This window comes from Oryctolagus cuniculus, chromosome 13 (genome assembly GCF_051225735.1).
Source record: "Oryctolagus cuniculus isolate XC-2025 breed Fujian yellow rabbit chromosome 13, ASM5122573v1, whole genome shotgun sequence".
Lineage (NCBI taxonomy): Eukaryota > Metazoa > Chordata > Mammalia > Lagomorpha > Leporidae > Oryctolagus > Oryctolagus cuniculus.
Genome location: NC_142879.1, coordinates 57,266,929 through 57,292,052, shown reverse-complemented (window position 1 = coordinate 57,292,052; position 25,124 = coordinate 57,266,929). Strand labels below are relative to the sequence as shown.

General features: G+C 38.5%; 1 protein-coding gene across 4 annotated transcripts in view; it reads left to right on the top strand.

The window, feature by feature from the left end:
* Window positions 1-25,124, top strand: part of LOC100356313 (formin-2) — a 358,708-nt gene that overhangs the window by 63,664 nt on the left and 269,920 nt on the right. For all 4 annotated transcript variants that reach the window (XM_089311640.1, XM_070055559.2, XM_008268219.5 and 1 more), the window contains exon 3: window positions 20,218-20,365. In XM_089311640.1, coding sequence (XP_089167766.1) covers window positions 20,218-20,365 — 148 coding nt within the window. The remainder of the gene's footprint in view (window positions 1-20,217; window positions 20,366-25,124) is intronic.

Here is a 25,124-nt window from a genome sequence, read left to right as displayed (position 1 = left end):
ACCAAAGCACACCTTGCTTTTAGATGATGATAGTAAAAACTGTAACCATAATGGCAGCATATAAAAAGCTTTTCTTTCTGTGAAAACAGACTTAACAGGAACTTTATGTGCCACTTCTGCTTGGTATATGTTTTCCTGGAGCAAATTGTTAAGCCTCACTTTTAGCTGACTAAGCTCCGGTGTGTGATATGTGGCTTCTGAGGGAATAGAGTTGAACAGAATCACAAGTGTAATTTCTCACAGTTTTTCCTTTTGCTTAAGAAAATTGCTGTTACAGGCATGTAGATATTCCCCTCCCTCTTGTGAGTCTTATTGCTATCTAATTATATGACTGGATACCAAAGAGCACAAATCTACCTATCACCCTGCAGGGCTGTCCTTATGGCACCAGCAGAGGGCCCAGGGGACTTTCTCATTGGTTTTACTTCTCCAAATTAAGCCCTGGTAATCAGTACTTTTCTTATTCCTTTATATATGGGTGGGCACCAGCGTAGGCTCTGTTACCTGTCCTCTCCATCTAATTCAGTCCTGAGCCTGTTTTCTGCAGGTCCCATCTGAATTTCTGTGCTCTTCTCTGAGCCCTTTGCATGCTAGAGTTCATTTAAAAACTGCACTATTTTGTTGTCTGGCTCAAAGGTGACTTTAACTCCTTGCCTTAACTCAAAAATTGGTTTCCTTTTATAGTACCATAGTTTTTCAAAACCAATTCCACTGTAAGCCTTTCCCCTGGATCTTCTACTCTGGTGGTGCTTGGAGGGGTATGCGTAGTGGGGCAGGTTCCTTCCACTTTTTCCTTTGGTTCCATTTCCAAATTTGTCCCACAAATAATGTCATGCAGTCATTTCACCCCAGGCTTTCCTCTTCCTCAAACTTTTCCAGTTTCTCTCAAGTTGGCATTGTTGGCTGTTCCTAATTCTGGCGGGAGCTGGAGAACTCAGCAGAGATAACATCCCTAGAAAATAAATCATGCTAGAATACTAATTTAGGAATTCTATTTCTGGACCCCTTGCTGCTCTACTGAACAGATATGTGCAGAAAGACACCTGCCACTGTCTTGACATTTCTTGGCCTTTTGACCTTCTGGAGTGTCTACTTTGCTTTTCACCACCTCCTGCTCCCTTACTCAGAGCTGTCAGTGATGCCTGGAGAAAGCCACACAATGGTGGCAGTGGAATCCACTAAACTTTCTGTCTGCTTACTGCTTACTGCTTGGCAGACATTTCAGTCCCCAACCATTGCCGCCTGCTGTCAAGCCTCCCTCCTGGCTTCTCAGCAGCCCTCCAAACAACTCTGAGCTTTTTCTAGTGTAACTGGGAAGTCTTCAGTGTTTCATGTCCTCAGCTTCCTCTTATATTGATTTCCATTTCTTACAAAACTCAGGGAGACATTGCATTGCTTTTCTACCACTGTTGGGATTTTTTAATCTAATCTTCAATTCATCAATGGTATTTAAGGTATTTCCAGAAAGATATGTATGGTATATTGGTTTTGAGAATTTACCTTTCATTACTTTCAGTAGGATTTGACCAATCGATCAATACTTTCTGAAAACTCATGTTCACTTAGCTTGCTGCAAATCACTGCTGAAATGTAGAGGTTTCCAACATAAAGTCTTTAGATTTCCCTGCCCTCATCTGTCTCCTTCATTTTTGTCTATGCACATACTGACTTGTATGTAAACTCCAATCTCTTCTCTGCATCTTCACCTTCACCTCCACTTTCCAATGGCTTCTTAGATTCTGCTTGTCTGAAACCAGACTCCTTTGCAAAATGTCATTATGTGGTCTTTCTTTCTTTCTTTCTCTCTCTCTCTTTCTTTCTTTCTTTATTTCTTTCTTTCTAGATTTATTTATTTACTTGAAAGGCAGAGTTACACAGAGAGGAAAGGCAGAGAGAAAGTGAGGTCTTCCATCCACTGGTTCACTCCCCAATTGGCCACAACGGCCAGAGTTGCACCAATCCGAAACCAGGTGCCAGGAGCTTCCTCTGGGTCTTCCCACGTGGGTGCAGGGGCCCAAGGTCTTGGGCCATCTTCTGCTGCTTTCCCAGGCCATGTTAGAGAGCTGGATTGGAAATTGAGCAGCCGAGACTCGAATTGGCACCCATATGGGATGCTGGCACTGCAGACAGTGGCTTTACTCACTACACCACAGCGCTGGCCCCCTCACTTTCTTGGAGTGGCTTTACTCCTAGGGTGGTTCCAAATATTGCCGACTGCCCTGATAGCACCATAACGTTTCATCTGTGTCCCAGCCGCTCAGATTCTGCCTCTGGAGCAGTGGAGTTATGACCGCTCCTCTTGCTTTATGTCTCTTGTCTGTGTTAGTTCCCGCACTTTCTATCATCTTATTCCAAATGACTCATTTTTGCAGTGACCAGGTCGGATTCATTTTACCCTAATTCTCAAACATTGTTGACAGCTCCTCATTCCAACATAATTTAATACACAGATTTTGAATTTGCATATACTTAGATTTGAACCCTGGCATGTTTACTCTGTAGCTTTATGATTTTAGGCAAGTTATTTGGGCCTTGGTTTATCTCATCTGTAAAATGAGAAAAATGGGAGAGATTTTGATAAGGAGCAGATAGAAATTAATCACTTATATAAGAAAAGATTATAGAATGTATGATAGAGTCCCAAATTGAGTTTGAGTATTGGCCGTCCTGTGTATTGTGGTTTGTCTTCCACTGGTCTTGGTTCCTAGTTGATAAGATAAAGAGATACTGATGTTTACTACTTGGAATATAAAGGGGTTAATAGCATGCACAGCACAGCATGGATGCCAACACTTTTTTTTTTTTTTAAAGATTCACTCATTTGTTTGAAATGCAGAGCTACAGAGATAGAAGGAGAGACAGAGAGAAAGAGATCTCCATCTACTGGTTCTCTCTCCAAATGGCTGCAACAACTGGGGCTAGGCCAGGCCAAAGCCAGAATCCAGGAGCTTCTTCCAGGTTTTGCATGTAGGTAGCAGGGGCCCATGCACTTAGGCCATCTTCTGCTGCTTTTCACATGTCATTAGCAAGGAGCTGAATCAGAAGTGGAGCAGCCGGGACTCATAACCAGTGCCCATATGGGATGCCAGCCCTGAAGGCCATGGCATTACTTGCTATGCCACAGTGCCAGCCCCATATCAGCACTTAATTTTTTATCATTGTTTTTGCTGTTATATTAATGCCAGGATTTCTATCCAAGTTCAAATATCATCTCATTGAATCTCACGTTACTGATTTGTAGTGAGGATGTCAAGGTTCTAAGCTGAATTTCTAGAAAAATAGGGAGCAATGATATCAGCCCTGAAGTTTCCTGGTTCAAATTTCCAGTGATTTTGTTAGATCATGATAAAGGTAACATATAGTGAAAGAGTCAATGAATGTTCATATTCATATGACCTGCTCACTTAAGGGTATTGTATTGTCTATGCCTTGGGAAAGCTCATTTTCTAGTACAGGGTAGGGAGCAGACAAACACTGCGTGAGAGAGAAATCACAAACAGTAAATGCTGGTACAGATTCTACAGAGTGGGAACACTAGAGATGGGAAAGTGGAAGGCAGACTACAATCTAGAAAGAAGGCGTTTGAACTGGCACTTGAGGGTTAAGTAGGGGTTTGCAGAGTAGAGAAGAGCTGTTTCTGCCTCGTAGGCTTGGGGCTTTGGAAAATCCTGGCATATTAAGGAGATGGTGAGCAATCCTAGAGACAAACAAAGGGGGCATTGAAGCTGGTTGTGAAGGATGGGAGGAGCCAGGAACAGTCAGGTGCCATCATATGGCGTCTTCACATGCACTTCAGCAGTCCTGTTCTCATCACTGGAGATCTCAAAACTTTTCCTAGGAAGAAATGAACATGCATCTTTGCTTTGTATGAAGATGACTTACTCCAGGAAAAAGAGGATAAGTGAGGAATGTGGTGGCTGTGAAATTATTGAAATATTTAAACTACTGAGAGCCCAAAGTGATTCGAATGAATGGGAAACAAATTGTGGAAATGTATCTGAGATGTAAGTGATTGGTTTTGGTAACTTACTGGATTTAAGAGTTGCAGGGTTGTCAGAGATTAAGGTTTGTCCAAGACTGGTTGGACAATGCCTTATTGGGTAATTTTTAAATATTCTTGCTCTCAAAATTTTTGAACAATTCACAATTCATTAGTCTATAAAAGCTCACAATTTGAATAATTCACAATTTGTTAGTCTATTCCTTAGCTACATCATACAAAAAAGTGATCATCTAGGTGCTGGTGCATCAACCCTTATTCTATGCCTTAAATTTTTTAATAGTGGCTAAAGCTTGGAGTTTTTATGAATGCACATTACTGAAAAGAGCCTCACACAGAACGAAATGTTCAACTGGGTTTCATTAAAAACCATTTGTTTAAATTTCAAACCATTTACTGCTCACAAAAGTTTATTTTAGGATGCTTAAAATTTATCGATTACCTGCAGGAAAGATAGAAGTCTGTAGAGTGGTTTCCTTTTAAATTTGACCATGTTGCTTGGACTGCATTTCAAAGGAAGTGCTAGGGAGCTAATGCTGAGTCAGGAACTGGTTCCAGTAATGGTGTGGGAGGCACAGCAGACCATAGTGTCTGAAACAGACTATGAACTTGCTTCATAGGAGGGATTTTTTTACAAAAAAGTATTTCCAGCTGCTAAATTAGATCAACCTAGCTTGGAGGCCCTGGCTGGCTGTGGGATGGTAAGGGAGAAAATCCGCTTTTGTGATAGGAAGGCCTCATGCAAGATAGAAAAGGTCTGTCAGAACCTGTCTCCAGAAAAGAAAACACAGAGTGTGTTGATGAAGAAGATGGAATGTGAACATCTGCAGGTCAGTAGAAATCACTGAGGAAGGAAGAGATATACTGGTTAACTGACGCAGTCACTGGTTGCCTGACTAGTGATAATCCCCAGGTGTGCCAAGAAGAAAGCAGGGGAAACAAGATCTTGCAACAGAAAGATTTATTTGGCTATATGTACAAGATTTTGAGAGCTTTAAAAAGAGTGGCAAGACGATAGAATTATTCATTTTGAGTTAATTTACTCTTAATTGAATTTGCTGACATTTAGAGAATAAAATTAAGAAAAACGCTTTTTGTGTTGATACAAAGCACTTTAGACTTTATAGAATAGACTTTCCTAACAGTTTACATTATTAGTGTGACAAGTTGTTTTCTATACAATGCTGTGTTAGTAGCAAATACTTTATATGATCATTTTATAAAGCTGTAGAAATATTTCTATCTCTAGCATTTCTCAGTTTATCTGACATTGAAACGTTGCTCACAATTATTCCTCAGAGTTGAAGTATGCATGTAATAATAAGAAATCTGTGGGAGTATGTGATTTTATTAAACTGGTGCTGTCTTAGTCATCGTTATATTAGTTTAGTGTTTTCCTTGAAATGAATCCCTGAGGGAAATAATACTATTTTTATGGGTATACACTGCTGTACTATATGACTTATTTTCACTTTTTTTCAGAAGTGTTACAATTGAAAAATTTCCTTCATGTGTGGGTTAGGTAGGGTGAAACTAATTACAGAGTATAAAAGCAACTATTACTAATAACTGTAGTTGGTATTAGTTATTAAACAATTAATAGATATTGAGGCAACAAGATTTAAAAAAATCTCAGTATCACCTTTGGAGAAGAAAAATGGAGGTTCCAAGAGATAAATGAATTTGTTTGAGATTAAAAGTAGGAACCAGGGTTTAAAATTAATTTGAACTCCAAATGTATCACCTAACTGCTGTAAGATTCTGCATCCATCTCTCCCTCTCTCCCTCTCCTGTTTCTTTCTAGTGGCTAATGCTAGATGTGTTAAATATTTAACACAGTCAAAATGCCAAGTTAAATTCAACTTAGATTTCTTAATGTTATTTGTCAAGGTCTCAGAATATAAATTGTGTTACAGGAAAGTTTATATGCTTCGCTGGATAAAGGAAAAGCTTGCTCCCTTTTTCTGGATTTTGTGTGCCCTTGAGTAAGCCATCTGACCTTCTGGGTGATGTTCAAAGCATTATTGATGGTATATAATTTATTCTTAACCATGCCAAAAGGTTGGTTAGACATGTTTCCTTTCTAATGTATCATTAGGAAGTTGACATTGAGGCGAGTAATATTTTTTCTACAACTAACAATTCAGATGCCAAGTTGAATAGATGTAACTTCTAAATATAGGTCAAACACTTTTTGAAAATAACATAACAGTGTCTTCTTCCCCCATACCCAAAGTTGATCCACCTACAAAGCAGCTTTCCCCAAAGTATTACCCATGCCCAAATTTGATTCACCTGCTAAAAAGCTCACTACAAGGTACTAATCACCATCTCTTATGAATGTATTACCCAGTGCACCTGTTCTGTATTCTGTGCCTGATTAATTAATCATGAACTTTCTATTGAAGTTCTAAAGCATCCTCTATTTTTTCCACATTCTTGTAAAATCTCTAGCTGATAAAATGACAGATTTAATACTGCTAATATAAGTATTTCAGATCAGATATAACATCTATTATGAATTGAGCTGTTTCACTCCCCTATTGCCTCCAGTGGCCTTACCTGGGCTGGGTCAAAGCTGGGAGTTAGGAATTCAATCCAGGTCTTACATGTGAGTGACAGGAACCCATTTATATGACACATCATGTCTGCATTAACAGACATCTAGATTCAGGATCTGGAGCCAGGTATCCAACCAGGTATTCTGACATGGGACATAACATCTTTTTTAGGATTTTTAAATTTATTTGAAAGGTAGAGTTACAGAGAGAGAGGGAGAGACAAAAAAAGGTCTTCAATCCACTGGTTCACTCCCCAAATGACAGCAACAGCCAGAGCTGGGCCAATCTGAAGTCAGAAGCCAGGAGCCAAGAGGTTCTTCTGGGTCTCCCATGCCAGAGCAGGGTGCAAGCACTTGGGCCATCTTCAACTGCTTTCCCAGACCATAGCAGAGAGCTGGATCAGAAGTGGAACATCCGGGATTTGAACAGGTATCCATATGGGATGCTGGTGTGGCAGGTGAAGGTTTAACCTGCTACGCCACAGCACCAGCCTCAATTCCTTCTCTTTCTTTCTTGTTCTTTCTCTCTTTCTTGATATCTCTCAAATGAAAAAAAGTGGAAGAAACAGAAATTACAGATAATCAAAATGGGAAGATAAAATCAGACTTACTTGCTACTCAGAAATAATCGCTAACATTGTAGTGTTTATACTTCTTCTTCGCTCACATATGTACATACAGTCATGCTTCCCTTTACCATGGGAATACATTCTGAGAAATTTGTCATAAGGACTTCAACATTTTGAGAGCATATCAAGTGCTGTTGTAAGAGCACAGACAGTATTGGTTAATACCCACATAGGCTACTTGAGATAGTCTATTGCTTTTAGGCTACAAACCTATACAGCATGTTATTGTACTGAATGCTATAGGTAGCTGTAACACAATGGTTAAGTGTAGTTTCTAAACATATAGAAAATATGTTGGGACTAGGACTGTGGCTCAGCAGGTTAAGCTACTGCCTGTAATGCCAGTATCCCATATGGGTGCCATTTCAGGTCTTGGCTAATTCCCTTCTGATCCAGCTCCTTGCTCATGGCCTGGGAAACAAGCAGAAAATGGCCCAAATACTTGGGCCACTGCACTCATGTGAGAGACCTGGATGAAGCTTCAGTCTTCTGACTTTGGCCTGGCCCAGCTTTGGCTGTTGTGGCCATCTGGGGAGTGAACGAGTGACTGAAGGATCTCTCTCTGTGTCTCTTCCTCTTTTTCTGTAACTGTCTCTCAAATAAGTATATAAATTTAAAAAAAGAAAAGAGAGAGAGAGAGACAGAGAGAGAGAGAGAGAGAGAGAAATTATTATAAGAAAAGACTGTTCCTTGGGGCCGGCGCCATGGATCACTTGGTTAATCCTCCACCTGCCCTGCCAGCATCCCATACGGGCACCGGGTTCTAGTCCCGGTTGCTCCTCTTTTAGTCCCACTCTCTGCTGTGGCCCGGGAGGGCAGTGGAGGATGGCCCGGGTGCTCGGGCCCCTGCACCCACATGGGAAACCAGGAAGAAGCATCTGGCTCTTGGCTTCAGATTGGCGTAGCACTGGCCATGACGGCAGCCATTTGGGGAGTGAACCGATGGTGGGGGTGGGGGCTTTCTTTCTCTCTCTCTTACTGTCTGTGACTCTACCTGTCAAATAACTAAATAAATAAATAAATGAAAAGGCTGTTCCTATATGTCACTAAGAATGGAGCTTGTAGAACTGGAAGTTGTGAAAGTGGTGGAAGCAGCCCTTATTCTCTAGATATGCATCCTCCCCTGGATCCTTACTTACTATTTCTTCCCTAATTGAATGGTCCTCTCTGCCTTGCCTTTTATTTTTTATTACATATTTTATTTTGTTAATATGTATTTTATTACATATGTATTTTCAAGTCTCCAGAACAAGAGTTAATTCTATTAACCTTTTCTGTCATTATTTCATGCATTATTTTTATATTAGTTTTATAATTTATAGCCAGTTACTTTTACTTAGCAATAATATTGTGAATAAATTTTACATGGCCTTTAATGAGACATGATCTTATGGACTCTTGGTTCTTCTTCTATCTCTATATGCACATACTACCACTTTGTATTCATACATTTATTTTTGGACATTCTATACTTTTACCTTTTTAAAAATATAAAAATAGCACTCAAATAAATATGTTCAAATATAATATTTTTACATATTTTGATTTGTATTTTCCTCTTAGGGAAAACATCTGTAAGTAGAATTGTTGGTTCAAGAGGGGTCAGTATTAAATTCTTTTGACACTAAGTTTTTCTTCATTAAATTTGCAAATTTCCTATCTTCATATTGGTAATGTGATTCTTTTATTTTTAATTAAAAAACAGATTCAATGTGCTTTGTAGGTAAAATTCTAATAACATAATAATATTCTCCTCCTCTACCTCTTATCCCTCTTTCTGCCTCCTGTCCTCCTTCCCTCTCCCTTTTTTTGATATATTTTAAATATACATTACAGTTAAAAGGTGTAATATTTCACCAATTAAGAAATTTAACAAGTAAAAGCAAAAAGACCCTCATTTAGTAGAAATATAGGCAGTGTCTAAAAATAATAATTGAATGGAAAAATGACCATTTTGCCCTTATACACTACATTTTAAAGTAACCACAGATCATTTAAACTATAGGACTATAGCATTCTTAACCATGGGTATGATACAGGTATAAAACGAAGTTTTATGAAACTATATTTGCAGCAATAATGATACACACCTACCTTCCTTCCTTCCTTCCTTCCTTCCTTCCTTCCTTCCTTTCTTTTTCTTTCACTGGTAGATTATATGAATCCAGGAATTTATCCATTTCTTTGAGATTTTCCAGTTCTATTAGCATGTAGTTCTTCATAATAGTTTCTTATGATCCTTTGTATTTCAGTGGTGTCAGTTTTAATGTCTCCCTTTTCATCTTTAATTTATCTATTTGCCTTTTCTCTCTTTTTTTCTTTGTTAGTTTGACTAGAGCTTTATCTCTTTTGTTTATCTCCTCAGAAAGCCACTTTTTTGCATTGATCTTTTGTATTTTTTTAGCTTCAATTTTATTTAATTTCTACTTTGGTCTTTATTTCCCACCTCCTACTGATTTGGTGTTTGGTTTGTTCTTGTTTTTCTAAGTCTTCAAGATGCATTATTACATCCTTAATTTGAGACACTTCTATTTTTTTAATGTAAGCAGTTAATGCTATAAGTTTCCCTCTTAATACTGCTTTTGCTGTATTCCACAGGTTTTGGTATTTTGTGTTTTCATTTTTATTTATTTCATAAAAGTTTTTGATTTCATTTTTAATTTTTTCAATGACCCATTCATCATTCAGTAGCATGTTGTTTAATTTCCAAGTATTTATGTATATTCCATTGTTCATCTTGTTGATTTCTAGTTGTATTCCTTTATGGTATGAGTAGACACATAATATGAGTTCAGTCTTTTTAAATTTGCTAAGACTTGATTTGTGGCCTAATATGTAGTCTATTTTAGAAAATGCTCCATGTGCTGATGAGAAGAATGTGTATTCTGTAGCTGTTGGGTGAAATGTCTTGTCAATGTCTGTTAGGTCCATTTGCTCAATAGTATGTTTCAACTCTGATGTGTCTTTATTGATTTTCTGTCTGGATGACCTGTCCATTGATAAGCGTGGGGTAATGAAGTTACCTACTATGATAGTGTTAAAGTTTACCTCTCACTTTAGGTCTAAAAGTATTTTCTGTGTATATCTGGTGGGTCTTGTGTTGGTTGCATATATATTTATGATTGTTTTGTCTTCTTGCTGAATTGAATCTTCAAAATATAAAGTCATCCTTTATCTCTTCTTATAGTTTTTGATTTAAAGTCTGTTTTATCTGATGTCAGGATAGCTATGCCTGTTCACTTTTGGATTCCGTTTGCCTGGTTTATCTTTTTCCAACCCTTCACTTTCAGTAGGTGTGTATCTTTGTGAAATGAGTTTCATGTAGGCAGCATCTTGTAGGGTTATGAACAAGTTTAAGAAAATATATGAAAATTTGAGGAATAAATATATGTTGGTTACATATAAATGATAAACAATTATTAAATATATTTGCTAAAATGATATTAACCAATGAAGAAATATAGAATGTAAAAGATTATATGCATTAGTTCTGGAAGTACTTTGATTCTTCCATAATCCATATATAAATTTAATACATCACTATTGAATTCACAATGGTTTTTGAAAATTAACTTTACCAAAACCCTTGAAGAATAAATTTTTGGTTGAGAGATATCAATAAAGCCATTGTTGCCAAGCAGTATTTACTATTACACATACATGAATGAAATACCATGAGTAACTCAGAAACAGATTCATATGTGTTTAAAACAGTGTTAAATGATACAGTAATAAGTGATAAGTATGGCATCTTAGTCTAATTCAGATCTTGTAACAGCCACACAAAAAGCAAATCTGATCAACACATTTCACATTGTCCATGGACTAGGAAAAACACAAACTCAAAATACCATCCAACAATTTAATTCTTCAGGCAGAGCTCTGGAAATTTGAAGAGTAGAAATACATGAGTCTTCAAAGTCTTCCTACAGAAAATACTGTGTGATGGGATGAGCATTTTTAGCAGTCTCCTTCAGTGCACTTGGCAGTTTTCCTCCTTAGAGCTCATGCCCAATCACAGTTTGGTTGAAGCGATTCTTTTTGAGTTCATTATGATGAGGTTAGAGCTCTCTACTGGCCTAAGTTAGATTTTATCTCTGGAACCTAGAGGTAGATTTTAAGAATGCATACAAAGCATTTGGTTAACTGCATGCTCTGAGACAGTTTTTACCCTGGAACAAACTTTTGATATGTGGTGGGAGATTGTACTTCTTTGCATGCCTGATACAGAGTTACCATATTTTGCCACTAAAATATGGCTCCATTGGCCCTGATAGTCATAGAGCTAGGGCACTGCAGATAGCCTCTTCTGTAGTGAGGAACCCAAACTAAGAATTACTCCCACCTAGATGGACACACCATCTCTACTTATTGAGTGGCAACTATTTATCAGAAATGAATTTAGATTATGCACTATTATACAGACTAATGAACAATGAAATTTTCTTGTACTTAGCAATACCAGAAAAGTATTCATCTAAAATATTTTAAGGTGGTTACCCAACCTTTGTCTTAGCTATGAAGATCTCCAAAAAAAAAGTTTACTCTTAGATTGTCTTTTTTTAAATTTTTTTTATTTGTTTGAAAGAATTACAGAGAGAGACACAGAGAGTTCTTCCATATGCTGGTTCACTCCCCCTAAATGTCTGTTATGGCCAGGGCTTGGCTAGGTCAAAGCCAGGAGCTTATTCCAGGTCTCCCACATGGGTATCAAGGACCTAAACCTTGGGCCATCTTCCTCTGTTTTTCCCATTTGCAGGGAGCTGGATTGGAGGCAGCTGCGAAACAAACCAGCACCCATGTGGGTTGCTGGGCAAATGGTGGCTTTACCCACTACACCACAATGCCAGCCCATAGAATGCCTAAATTTGAGAGCTGTTTTCTAGCTCCCAGCTCCTGGCTTCAACCTGGCCCAGCCCTGGCCTTTGAGGCCATTTGGGGAGTGAGCCAGCAGATGGATGACTCATTTTCTCTCTCTCTCTCTCTCTCTCTCTCTCTCTCTCTGCCCCACCCTCCTTCCCTCCCTGCCTCTGCTTCTTTGTAATTCTTCCTTTCAAATACATAAATAAATGTTTAAAAGAGAGAGAGAGAGAAAGCTATTTTCTAAATAGTGTTCTAAATTAAATTATTTGTGGATTGTAGCTCTAAGTTATTTTGAAGATTATTATTTAAAAATGGTTAAAAGATAGGGAAATATCTGCTGAAAGCAGATTTTTAAATTGTAGGTATGTATTCTGTTTATGCCACTTTTAGGAAATCTCATAGGCCTGTGATAGAAAGCCTACATTTTGTTTTGTTTTGTTTTGTTTTTGTTTGTTTGTTTGTTTTTAACTTTTATTTAATGAATATAAATTTCCAAAGTACGATTTATGGATTACAATGGCTTCCCCCACATACCGTCCCTCCCACCCACTACCCTCCCCTTTCCCACTCCCTCTCCCCTTCCATTCACATCAAGATTCATTTTCGATTATCTTAATATACAGAAGATCAGCTTAGTATACATTAAGTAAGGATTTCAACAGTTTTCTCCCACACAGAAACATAAAGTGAAAAATAATAGATGATTTTTTTTAAATGATGATGAAATCAGATCAGACCTATTGTCATGTTTAATCCCAGTGAGAGTCAAGTTGGGAGTTGATAATTTCTTTTTTTTTTTTTTTTTTTTTTTTTTTTGCAGAGGATCAGTTTAGTATACATTAAGTAAAGATTTCAACAGTTTGCACCCCCATAGAAACACAAAGTGAAATATACTGTTTGAGTACTCGTTATAGCATTAAATCTCAATACACAGCACATTAAGGACAGAGATCCTACATGAGGAGTAAGTGCACAGTGATTCCTGTTGTTGACTTTACCAATTGACACTCCTGTCTATGGCATCAGTAGTCTCCCTATGCTCCAGTCATGAGTTTCCAAGGCTATGGAAGCCCTCTGAGTTCTCCGACTCTTATCTTGTTTAGACAAGGTCATAGTCAAAGTGGAGGTTCTCTCCTCCCTTCAGAGAAAGGTACCTCCTTCTTTGAAGACCTGTTCTTTCCACTGGGATCTCACTCGCAGAGATCTTTTGCCAGAGTGTCTTGGAAAGCCTACATTTTTTTAAAAGAAAGAAATGATGCACTTCAACAAAAGCCAAAATAGACATTAAGAATTCAAAAGAGTGAAGTGCTCTTATAATATATATAATACATATATTATATATATAAAGGTATATATATAATATATCCTGTTTTAACACAGAGATAAAACTATGCCTTACTTTGTTAAAGAACAATTTTAATTGACACTGACCTTTGCAGTTCCTTAATATTCACTAGGGGTCTGTTACTTAGACAGAATAATATCCTTTGGGAAACCAGGAAATGCAACATATGGTAATTGGTAGTCAGGAACCTAAAGGCCATATTTGGGAGAATAACAAGTGCAGTCTTGAAATGTTAACACAGAATCACCACACAGAAAAAGACATTTATGGATGGTTGAGGAAATGCCACAGGGCAGTAGTTAATTGAGTGCGAAACTAGTGACAATCAGCACAAATGCCAAGAAAACTTGGTTTACTCAACTACTTCTCATTATATCCACAGCAGACAACATTGGATGCTTCTCTGTAGAGATGTTGTTGATGATTTTGAATTGCCCTGAAAAGGACTGTTTTTGTTTTTGTTTTTGTTTTTTTTTTTTTTTTTTTTTTTTTTGACAGGCAGAGTTAGTGAGAGAGAGAGAGAGACAGAGAGAAGGGTCTTCCTTCCATTGGTTCACCCCCCAAATGGCTGCCACGGCCGGCGTGCTGTGCCGATCTGAAGCCAGGAGCCAGGTGCTTCCTCCTGGTCTCCTGTGTGGGTGCAGGGCCCAAGCACCTGGGCTATCTTCTACTTCACTTCCAGGCCACAGCAGAGAGCTGGACTGGAAGAGGGACAGAATCCGGCACCCCAACCGGGACTAGAACCCGGGGTGCCGGCCCTGCAGGCGGAAGATTAGCCAAGTAAGCTGCAGCGCTGGCCCACCATGTAGTTTTCATTACCCTTTCCTCGCTCTCCTTTCATGCCATTCCTCTACAACAAAGTAAGGGCAGGCATTTTTCCTGACTTACTGATGACAACATTGAAGCTCTGAAAAGTTAGGATGTTTTCCTAGGGTAGATCAATGCGTAAATTCTGGTTTTGTTTACTTCATATTTTCTTTATATTATATGGTACCCATGGATTTAGATCTAACAGATAATGTGATATTTTGGTTTTTCTATATGATACCCACATGCACCCTTTTGATACCTTAGTAAACAAATAAAGAAAATGGTGTTACTAGATTAAGTCACTGCCCATATGAACAAGTCATATATTTTCTTTTTATGGGAGAAATGTGTTAATTCAATAGGCATTAAGTGACTTTTATGCAGTCATCCCTGTAATATCAAGAGCTAGTGGGGACTTGCAGGTCCTGTGTACATCCTTCTCATCCTGCAGGAATTTTCAGTGAACCTGAGGAAAGATGATAGGTACTCACCATTCTGGATAGCAAGCCTATTGAGTTGGCTTTCTGATTTGGGAGTGTTCCAGGTGAGGTGGAACATATCAACTAGAGGTTTTCTTTTTTTTTTTTTTTTTTTTTTAAGGTTATTTATTCATTTGAAAGTCAGAGTTACAGAGAGATCTTCCATCCTCAGGTTCACTCCCCAAATGGCTGAAATGGCTGGATCTGGGCCTATCTGAAGTCAGGAGCCAGGAGCTTCTTTTGGGTCTCCCATGTGGGTGCAGGGACCCAAGCCCTTGGGCTATCTTCTGCTTTCCCAGGCCATTAGCAGAGAGCTGGATCAGACGTGGAGCAGCTGGGACTTGAATCGGTGCCCATTTGGGATGATGGCTCTGCAGAAGGTGGCTTTCCCATTATGCCACAGTGCTGGCCTCCAACTAGATTTTTAATGATTGATGACATGACTGTGAGTTGCAGAGAGTTTAGGTGAGGGATGGCGGACACTAGGAAGGTCATTTAAGTGGCGTGATGCTCCCCTGAGGAAACAGAGGTGAATTTGGGCAGGTGGGTGGGAAGAACATAGGGAAATTCAAATGATGCCAAGTCAAGGTGCAGAGCTGGGATTTGATCCTGTAGACACTGTGGACCCGTAAAGAACACTTATGCCTTGCTCATTTCTGCTGGCAGAGTCATGCCACAAACCAGAGGCTTACCGCCATGACACGAGAATGTGTTAGGATCCTGTGGTGTGGTTGAGAGACTGGAGAACCAACCCAGCATTTATTTTTTTAGTTTTATTTTTTTCTGAGGTTTTATAGAGTGCTTCTAGTATACTTTATATTTTGGTGAATGGTGAAATCACCAAAGTGACAGTTAATTCTCTTGACTGTTGGTGCAGCCTCTTTTGTGTGGAGACAGCTTGGAGGCTGAGAGATTGTTTTTAGGTTGATGGCTCTTTGTCATTGGTTGTGGGGCCAGGTTTGGAGACTGTCGAACACTGCAGCCCTCTTTTTTGTCCCTGCCTTGTCCTGGAGATCCTCGAGGCCCAAGCTTTTTATTAAGCATGTTACGTGCATTGCATTTTACAAATGAGAAATCCAAATGTGGGAGTTTTTAAGGTAATTTGTTTCAGGTCACACAAATAGTGATGGCTGAGGTGCTACCTCAGGTGGAGACCCTGTTTGCCCTTCATGGTACTGTGGTGTTGTGGCTGCTTGATTCTACTCTACCAGAAAATGTTAGGAGGCAATGACTGCGAAGATTTAAAATAGGTTTTTGGGTAGATTTTCTGGTGTGTGGATTTAGTCAGTTACTAAATTTTACTAAAATAGGCATTTTTGCCACTAACTGCAGGGTGAAAGATGTTAGAAGGGTAGCTGCATTTCAATGCTTTCTTAAACCACAGCCATGTCCATGTCACCTGTTAAGTGACCTAAATCAAGTTAATCATGTATAACCTTTGAAGACTTAACTATTCTCCAACAACTGGGAAATTCACTGTTTTTTAAAAAATATTAAGAGATTGTTTATGGCAGAATGCACATAGCATTTAACATCTTACACGTTTTAAATATGCAGTGCAGTATTGCTGTGTATATTCACATTGTTGTACAACCAATCTCTAGGACTTTTTCATCGTGCAGAGCTAAAGCCCTCTACATGTTAAATTATAACAGGTCTCGGGGCCGGCGCCATAGTTCACTTGGTTAATCCTCTGTCCGTGGCTCCAGCATCCCATATGGGCCCCGGGTTCTAGTCCTGTTTGCTCAGTCCAGCTCTCTGCTGTGGCCCGGGAGGGCAGTGGAGGATGGCCCAGGTGCTTGGGCCCTACACCTGCATGGGAGACCAGGAAGAAGCACCTGGCTTCTGGCTTCAGATCAGTGCAGTGCCAGCCATAGCGGACATTGGGAGGTGAACCAATGGAAGGAAGACCTTTCTCTCTGTCTCTCTCTCACTGTCTGTAACTCTACCTGTCAAATAAAAAAATACTCTATTTAAAAAAAATTATAACAAGTCTCCATTTCCCTTTCCCCAGCTCTTGGAAACCACCATTTTCTTTCTAGCTATATGATTTTCACTACTCTATAAAGTTTTTTTTTTTTTTGTAACTGGTTTATTTCACTTAGCATAATGTCTTCAAGGTTCATATGTGTTTACATGTTATAGCATGTGACAGAATTTTTTTCCTTTTTAAGGTAAATGATACTCATTGTATGTATATGCCACTTTTTTTTTTCATCAGTGTATAGACACGTGAGTTGCTTTTACCTTTTGGCCTTTGTGAATAATGCTGCCCTGAATGTGGGAGTATGACTATTTCTTGAGAGCTTGCTTTTTCTTTTGTTGCGTACATACCCAGAAGTACAACCACTGGATCATATGGCAATTATGTTTTCAATTTGTTTTAGAAACTGCTGTACCATTTTCAAAAGCAATAGTACCATTTTACACTACCAGCACATGTGCACAAGTTTTCCAGGTTCTCCATATTTTTGCCAGTGCTTCATATTCTTAATTTTTAAGGTTTGTTTATTCATTTGAAAGGCTGAGTAACAAGGAGAAGAAGAGATTTCTTTCATTCACTACTTCACTCCCCAAATGTCCACAATGGCCAGGGCTGGGTCAGGCTGAAGCCAGTAGCCCAGAGTTCCATTTGGATCTCGCTTGGGGGTGGCAGGGGCCCAATTATTTGGGCTGTTTTCTGCTGCTTTCACAGGCACATCAGCAGAAAGCTGGATTAACCGCTGGCACTATGGCGCAACGGGTTAAGCCACCATCTGCAGCACTGGCATCCCATGTGGGTGCAGGTTCAACTCCCGGCTGCCCCACTTCTGATCCAACTCTCTGCTAAAGTGCCTAGGAGAGCCCAGATGAAGCTTTTGGCTTCTGGCTTTGGCCTGGCCCAACCCTCGCCATTGTGGCCATTTGGCGAGTGAACCAGCAGATGGAAGAGCTCTTTGTCTCTCTTCTTTTTGTAACTCTGACTTTCAAATAAATGAATAAATCTTGAAAAGCAAGCAAGCAACTGGCTTGACAGTGGAGCTGCTGGGACAGCACAAGTGGCTGCTTAGTCCGCTTTGTCACAACGCCAGCCCCAGCACTTACTACTTTTTTGTGGCAGCCATCCTAAAGGATGTGAAATGGTATGATGAATGATGCTGAGTGCCTTTTCTTGTGCTTGTTGGTCATTTCTGTATCTTCTTTGGAACAACATCTGTTGAAGGTCTTTGCCCATTTTTGAACTGGGTATTTGTTTTTTTGTTGTTGACTTGTGTGGGCTGTTTAAAAATTCTAAATATTAAATTCTTATCAGATATGACTTATAAGTTTTCTCCTACTGCATAGGTTACTTTTTCACTCTTTAGAGGATGTCCTTTAATGCACAGAAGTTCTCACTTTTTGCTTTTGTTGCCTGTGCTCTTGTCATATTCAAGAAATCATTGCCAAATTCAGTGCCAGGAAGCTTTTCCTCTGTTCTAAGCATTTTGTATTTTTAGGTATTACATTTAGGTCTTTGATCCATTTTTTAAATTAATTTTTGTATACAGTGTAATGATTTACTGAGCTGTCATGAAAGAAAATCTCGAATGAAATTCCATCCAACACATAGGCATTTTATGTTACGTGTTCAATATTACTATGCATGGGATACCTATGAGGTCAGGGCATGTCTGGTTCACCACCTGAGTAGATGCTTGACTACAACTTGCAAGTGAGATTCATGTAATGCAGACACGAATGAGGCAGGATTCTGAGCCCCGTTATTGGCAACAGGCAAGGAGATGTCCTCCAAAACTACAGGCTGGATGAGCACCATCAGGGCACAATGGCCTTGACACCTTCCATTGCCTGAATCTTCAGCTATTCAAGTATGGGGTATTCTTTGACATTTTAGCCGATTCATTTATAGCAAATTACTTCAGTTTCTCCAGTGAGATATCATATCTAACATTCATCAGGTTAGTAAAATAAACTACTAATTTCACTGATGAAAAGCTATTCCTGATGTCCAGTAAGCTAAATAGTGAAGCTTCAGTGTTGATCACATTTGAATAGCTGAAATACTTAGCCACTTCTGAAATGTAGTCTTTTGTTGATAATATCCTAGCTCATCCCATAAACTGTATGCTTATTTAGGGCCAAAATTGAAACTAACTGATCCATACATTTTTTAAAAAAAGGATTTCTGTTTTATTTATTTGAAAGAGAGAGATAGAGACAGAGCGAGAGCGAGAGAGAGAGAAGGGGCTTCCATCTGCTGGTTCATTCCATTGGCTAGAGCTGAGCCAATCCAAAATCAGGAACTAGGAGCTTCTTTGCGGGGGGCTAAGGGGGACGGGGAGAGCCCACATGGGTGCAGGGACCAAGCAATTGGGCCATCTTCCACTGCTTTCCCAGGAACATTACGAGGGAGCTGGATTGGAAGTGGAGCAGCCAAGACTCGAACTAGTACACATATGAGATGCCAGCACTGCAGGCAGGGCTTTAACCTGCTGTGCCACAGCACTGGCCCCAATCCATAAATTTTTATATTACTGTTATTGTAATAGACCATGTTATACATTTTTAAATTAATTAAGCAAATTACAGAGACAGCAGCAAGTTGCCATTGGTTAAATCATGCATTTTGCAGCTCAACCTGGTGATTATAGTATTTGTGTAGTGCGTGTGTGTGTGTGTGTGCGTGTGTGTATGTTTAGTTTTCATTTCACTTCTAGGATTCTGTTGTTCCCTTTGCTTTACTGATGTTGATCAAAAAGTGCTAGAGAGATGTACATGAATAGAAAAATGTCACCAAGACAATATGCAGCATAGATATCTTGAGTGTATGTACTGTAAAAAGGTTAAACATATTGTTATTCTGAAATACTAATGAGCAGTTTTCCTTGAGGCAGCTTCCTTTGAGAGATTTCTAGTTTATCTCTGGGTGCTAGGTGTAGTTACGAGCCTTCTTCTCATTCTGTCCAGGTTCTGTTAGTCGGCGGTTGGCAAGGCCTTTCTTTGCCAGAAGATCCTCATCAATTTCTTTTATTCTTGGGAGGTTCATTTACTTTGTCAAGATTTCTTTCCTAATTAGTTTCTAGTTTGGACCCAAGATAAATCGGTTTCCTGGGTCTTTTGTTGTTGAAGGCAAGGACGCTATTGCCGTCCCATGGTGGCCAAGGACAGCCTGTTCTTTGACTTTCCCACAAGCATATAAACACTTTTTAAAGGGACATGATACTCTAATGACTTAAAGATTCTAGTTCAAGGAGTTCTGTATTGAGCGTCTGGTTGTCTCATAATTCCTTGTGTCTTCCTCCAAATGAAGAGACTTAGATTTTACAATTGAAAAGAAATTGACATAAGTATGGCTATGAAAATGAAATGACTGTGTCAAAGAATGTGTATCTCATGAATCATTGAAGCGTGGCACAAAAATGCCGTCCCAATGTTTTATATATGTGTGTATGTCTATGGGACTTAAATACACATGATTTTGCAATGTAGCAGTCCAGGTTTATTTTATGATTGAATTAATAGCATTTAAACATTTTCTGTTTTAAATATAGCAAGATCAACTTTACACCTGGGCTGCCGTTAGTCAACCCACACACTCGCTGGATTACACAGAAGGGCAGTTTCCCAGGAGAGTCCCGTCTGTGTGGCCATCATCAAAACCTCCTCATGAAGAGCACAGGTCGAAGAAGGCCGAAACAGGTAGGACATGGGAACAGCGATGCTCTGAACTTGGGCAGCATAATGTATCTCTGCAGTACGCACTGGGTAGTGAGTGTGCACTTGTTTTCTAAGTGTTTTTTAGTGTAGAATTTGCAAATGACTTAAAATCACTGGAGGCTTGTTAAGTTGAAGATTCTTCTGCCACATATTCAAGGGAGCCAAGTTAGAGTGTTGGAGGACAAGATACTGAAATTCTCCAGTAATTACTCTGTACACTGAAGGGTTTTTTAATTCATGTTTAATTTTAATTTTAATTAATTGTTAACAGACTCAATATGATTTATACATACAAGTCTAAGAACATAGTGATATTTCCTTTGTTCCGCCCTCCTTCGTTCTACCTTTGTTTCTTTTTCTTTTTAGTTTTTGAGACAACATATTTTGAATTTACATTACAGTAAAAGTCTTAATACTTCACCAAATAAGAAGTTTCACATGTGAAAAGCAGAAACGCCCTAGTTTAGGGGGAATATACACAATAGCTAGAAACAATAATTGATCGGGTGTACATTGAAGTTTAAGAGCCACTTCCCTAAAGTATGCAGCTGGAGCCAGCCCTAGAGGTCAGAGGTTGATATTGCATTTGGGATGAGTGGGACCCAAAGAGGCATTTCTGACTACTGTCTTCAAAGAGGATGATGATCACGCCATCTCTTTTCTGTCGATCTCTTCACTGACTGCTTTCTTTGTATTTTTCTTATTCCTTTTCTTTTGGAGATATCTGAGAGAGAAAAGATAGAGATATGTTTTATTAAATCTCAGTTTTATGTAGTTAATAACGGATTATGCAGTATTCAGATGTAAGTATTTTTTCTTTAAACTTTTGCTTTTGGTTCTTTTATCTCTTTGTTCCTTTTGATGTCTTTTGAAGTATTTTGTGGTCTTGCCTGGGAAGATAGTGTGAGGTTAGCCTCAACTTTATTTGGAAGAATTTCAGTAGGATATTGATCCCTAAGCCTGATTTTAGGAAAATACCCTGTCACCAGAATTGAGAATCATATCTGTGTAACAATGCTTTATGAAATTTTGTTGTTTTATCCTTTGTTCTTCATTTTGTGTTGTAAATTCCAACTTTCTCTGGGTAGACTAGGAATATTGACTTCTGATGCATGAATGAAAACTGAATAGAAGGGAAGAATGGCATTTGTAATTTGCATCCTGACAACATATTCCTAAGTGGTAGCATGGGTATTAGAGTTAAGAATTTTGATTTTTTTTTCCTCATTGGCTCACAGGGAGAAAATACTCCTAAGAAAAGTAAACTGGACTGGTAGCAAGAGAGCAGAACCCAAGAGTGTGCAGCTTGGACTCTTTTTTTTTACCAGCTTTGTGATCTCAGACACATTTCCTACCACTGTACTCAGTTTCCTCATCTCAAAAATGATGATGAGAATAGCAGCCACTACACAGGGCTGTTTTGAGGATTATATGTGTTTGTGTGAACCACTACAATACTGCACTACCTGGCTTAGTGTTTACTATTATAATTATTATTGCAATTATTTCATGTTGTTGCATTCCTCATGAGTTCCCTTTAAAACTTTATAGTCTTATTCTTGTCCCTTGTCTGAAATTTTTGCTGATTCACTGCCCAGATGGCTGCAATGGCCAGGACTGAGCCAGGTTGAGGCCAGAAGCTTCATCAGGTCCCTTTGGGTGGTAGGGACCCAAACATTTGGGCCATCTTCTACTTTGCCAAGGTCATTAACAAGGAGCTGAATTGGAAGTGGAGTAGCCAGGACAAGAACTGGTGCCAATATGGGATGCCAGTGTTGCAGGTGGTGGCTTTACCCTCCATGCCACGAGGCTTTCCACCATACCCCCAACCTCACACCACATGTCCAAAATTCTGCAATAAGGAACCCAGCTAGCTTCCTGCTTTTAACCCCATCTCTGGAGGGATGTTTTTAGGAAGTATTCCTCTTCTTTCCTCTTTTTACCAGTGTACTGAATGAGAACTTTGACCTCAAATTTCTCTTTTTTTCAGTATCCAGTGGTTTTAAAATACTACTTGGTATTCCTTGAAATAACCAACAAATAAGAGATGAAATATAGGAAATGTTCCTTGTAGGACCCCCTTGTCACATTAAGGCTCAGCAGTTAATCAAGGGCCAAGATGGAGTCTCCTAAAGCAGTGATCTGCAGAGATGTGGGGACTCCAGCATGGTAGTACCAGAATGAATGAAAGTATTTTTAGTGTTGAAAGGAAAAATACGCAATTGAAAAAACTGATCCCATTAGAAGAATTTTTCAATTTTATTGAGATACTTTATAACTTATATTCTTATCCTATATCATTGATTAGGGTGATATTTACATGTTTTTTTCTTTCCTACTATGTGTTTATTTTTTTAACTGAAATATTTACATTCTAAAATTTTAGGATACTTTTAAAAAGTTATGGAACATTTTGTCACTGTTATGCATATTGGAGGAGCACTTGACAGAAAGATAATTAAAAATGGAAATCTGATTTTGAATTTTACTTTGGTAAAAGTTGATAGTTGGAATTGAGACCATAAAGTTTGTAATCTAAATTTTTCTTCATTATTTGATGTCACTTGCACAATATCAGAGCAAGTAATTTTTAATACAGTAACTTGTCTCCTTTTAAACTATGCATTCTTGAAGAGGATAATGAAGGTAAGTAGAAGGTAATTTAGCTTCATGGCTTGTTTTCCTCCAGTTGATCTGTTTTATAAGCCCCCCAAAGCTGTAGAGCATTCTTTTGTTCAAAGTTATCTAATGATGCTTCCCGAACTTTTCCTGTTGTAGCAGGAAGACTGGAAGACTCTCCCTTTGGGTAGTTTCATTCCCAAGGAGACTCACCACTATCTCTCTTCAAGTTGGACAGTCATAAAAGAGAAATTCCAATAAAGCATTGCAGAGAATCTATTGCTGTTTTATATCACTTGCACACTTTGATAATGTCATTAGTATTTGCTGTGTAATTAACAGAGGTTTACATGTTACTGTGTAGGTGACATCCTGGTTAAGCCAACTATATGCAGTATTGACCCCTTTCAATTTTGATTTACATAGAAGAGTTCCATGACTCTTTTTTGTTTTTTAAGAAGTAAAACTTGCAGATCCATCTTAGAAAATTGAGAACTTGGTTTTTTTTTTTTTTTTTTGACTTTTTATTCCTTCCAGCACTTCTTAAAATTGGTTACTAATTTACATGTGTAGCTATTCTTATTTGTGCTGGTGCTTCTTCTGCCTTTCTCATGTATCTTACTTTAACTTTTCTGTGATCCCTTCTGTTAGAGGTTTCTCTTCATCTGCATATGTAGAGGAAGGACCTGACCATTCTTCATACATATTTGCTGAGGTGAAGTCTTGGTGCCTCTCCCCATTAGTGACTTGCAGAAGGGCTGCGGTTCCTGTGAATTCTTGGCTCCCATAATGGCCTGTGTGTAGTTAAGCACTGGCTTTTTAGATGAGCTGAAGGTGTTAAACTTGACCTTTTCAAGACTATAGCCTGACTGAAAAGGAAATTAGAATGCAATTTGCTTTAAAACTTGGTGACAGAAGCACTGACAAGAAGAAATGCTTTCTGGTTGTCTTGTTTATTCTTTATCTTCACTCTTCATTTCCTCTGAGTTACTTGCTACACCCACCCTCCCACACCCATGGTGGTTCTCTTTGTTGGACTATCACATTTTATTCAGATCTCTATCATCTCAATTAGTTATGTATCATAATTTATCTATTTTTATATACACATGTCTTCCATGTAGACTTCTGGTATTTTGAGATTTCTTGGGGTATTGTATATAGTTCAGTGTTTGAATGAATGAATGAATGGATAATGACTTGTTGGGAAAGACATAAATGAATAAAATGTCAACTGAACAAATGAATGCAAGATTTGAGGGAATTTTTTGTGTGTGATAAACTAGTTCGTGGACCATTTTATAGGCTCAGTGTCAAGTTTCAAAGGCCATTTATCAGATTTACACAAAACTAATAAGACAATTAATTTGAACTTTCAAATTCATGTAGAACAGAAGCAGGGTGTGAAGATGTGAACAGGAAATTAACCCTTCTTATTTCATTTCTGGAAAATCAAGTCCAATATGTTTCTTTGAAAATGTGAATGGCCAAGAAATAGTGGAGTATTGATTTTAGAAGAAAACTTGGGCTCAGAGAACTGTTGAAGAAAATAAATGGGAAGAGATAATGGCTGAAACATTTTATGCAGAAATCCTAAAAAAGTATGTTTATGTGCTGACTGACTGAATTTTAATCCACTTTTGTTCCAAAAGAGATTTGAGTAATTTATAAATATCTAAGATGGTATACAAAAGAATAACAAAGAGAAATGTACCAAACTAAAAGGAACAATAAAAGGAAATTGAGATAAGCTAGCACATTGAAATGTATCTCAAAACCTGTATTTTGTTAAAGGTAATTAGGTATTTATCCCTCAGCTTCAAAGCAAAAAGGGCAATTTCAACAATCCTGAATCATCCACAGTGCCCATCGGATTGAGAGCAACATACTTTGAGCCTTAATATCCAGAAGAAGTATCTCTCGTGGTTCTTAATAAAGGAGCTTCCGTGGGATATAATAGATGTGTTCTGTCCAAGTACTTTAACACATGCTCAGTTGAGGTAATGCAGAAATCCTATACAGGGCCAAGGAAAGGTTGATAGTGTTCTACCTCTCTGAATTTCTCATTAAATGAAGTGATAAAATATGTGATCCGCACAGTATCTCCTACAGATAATTCTCC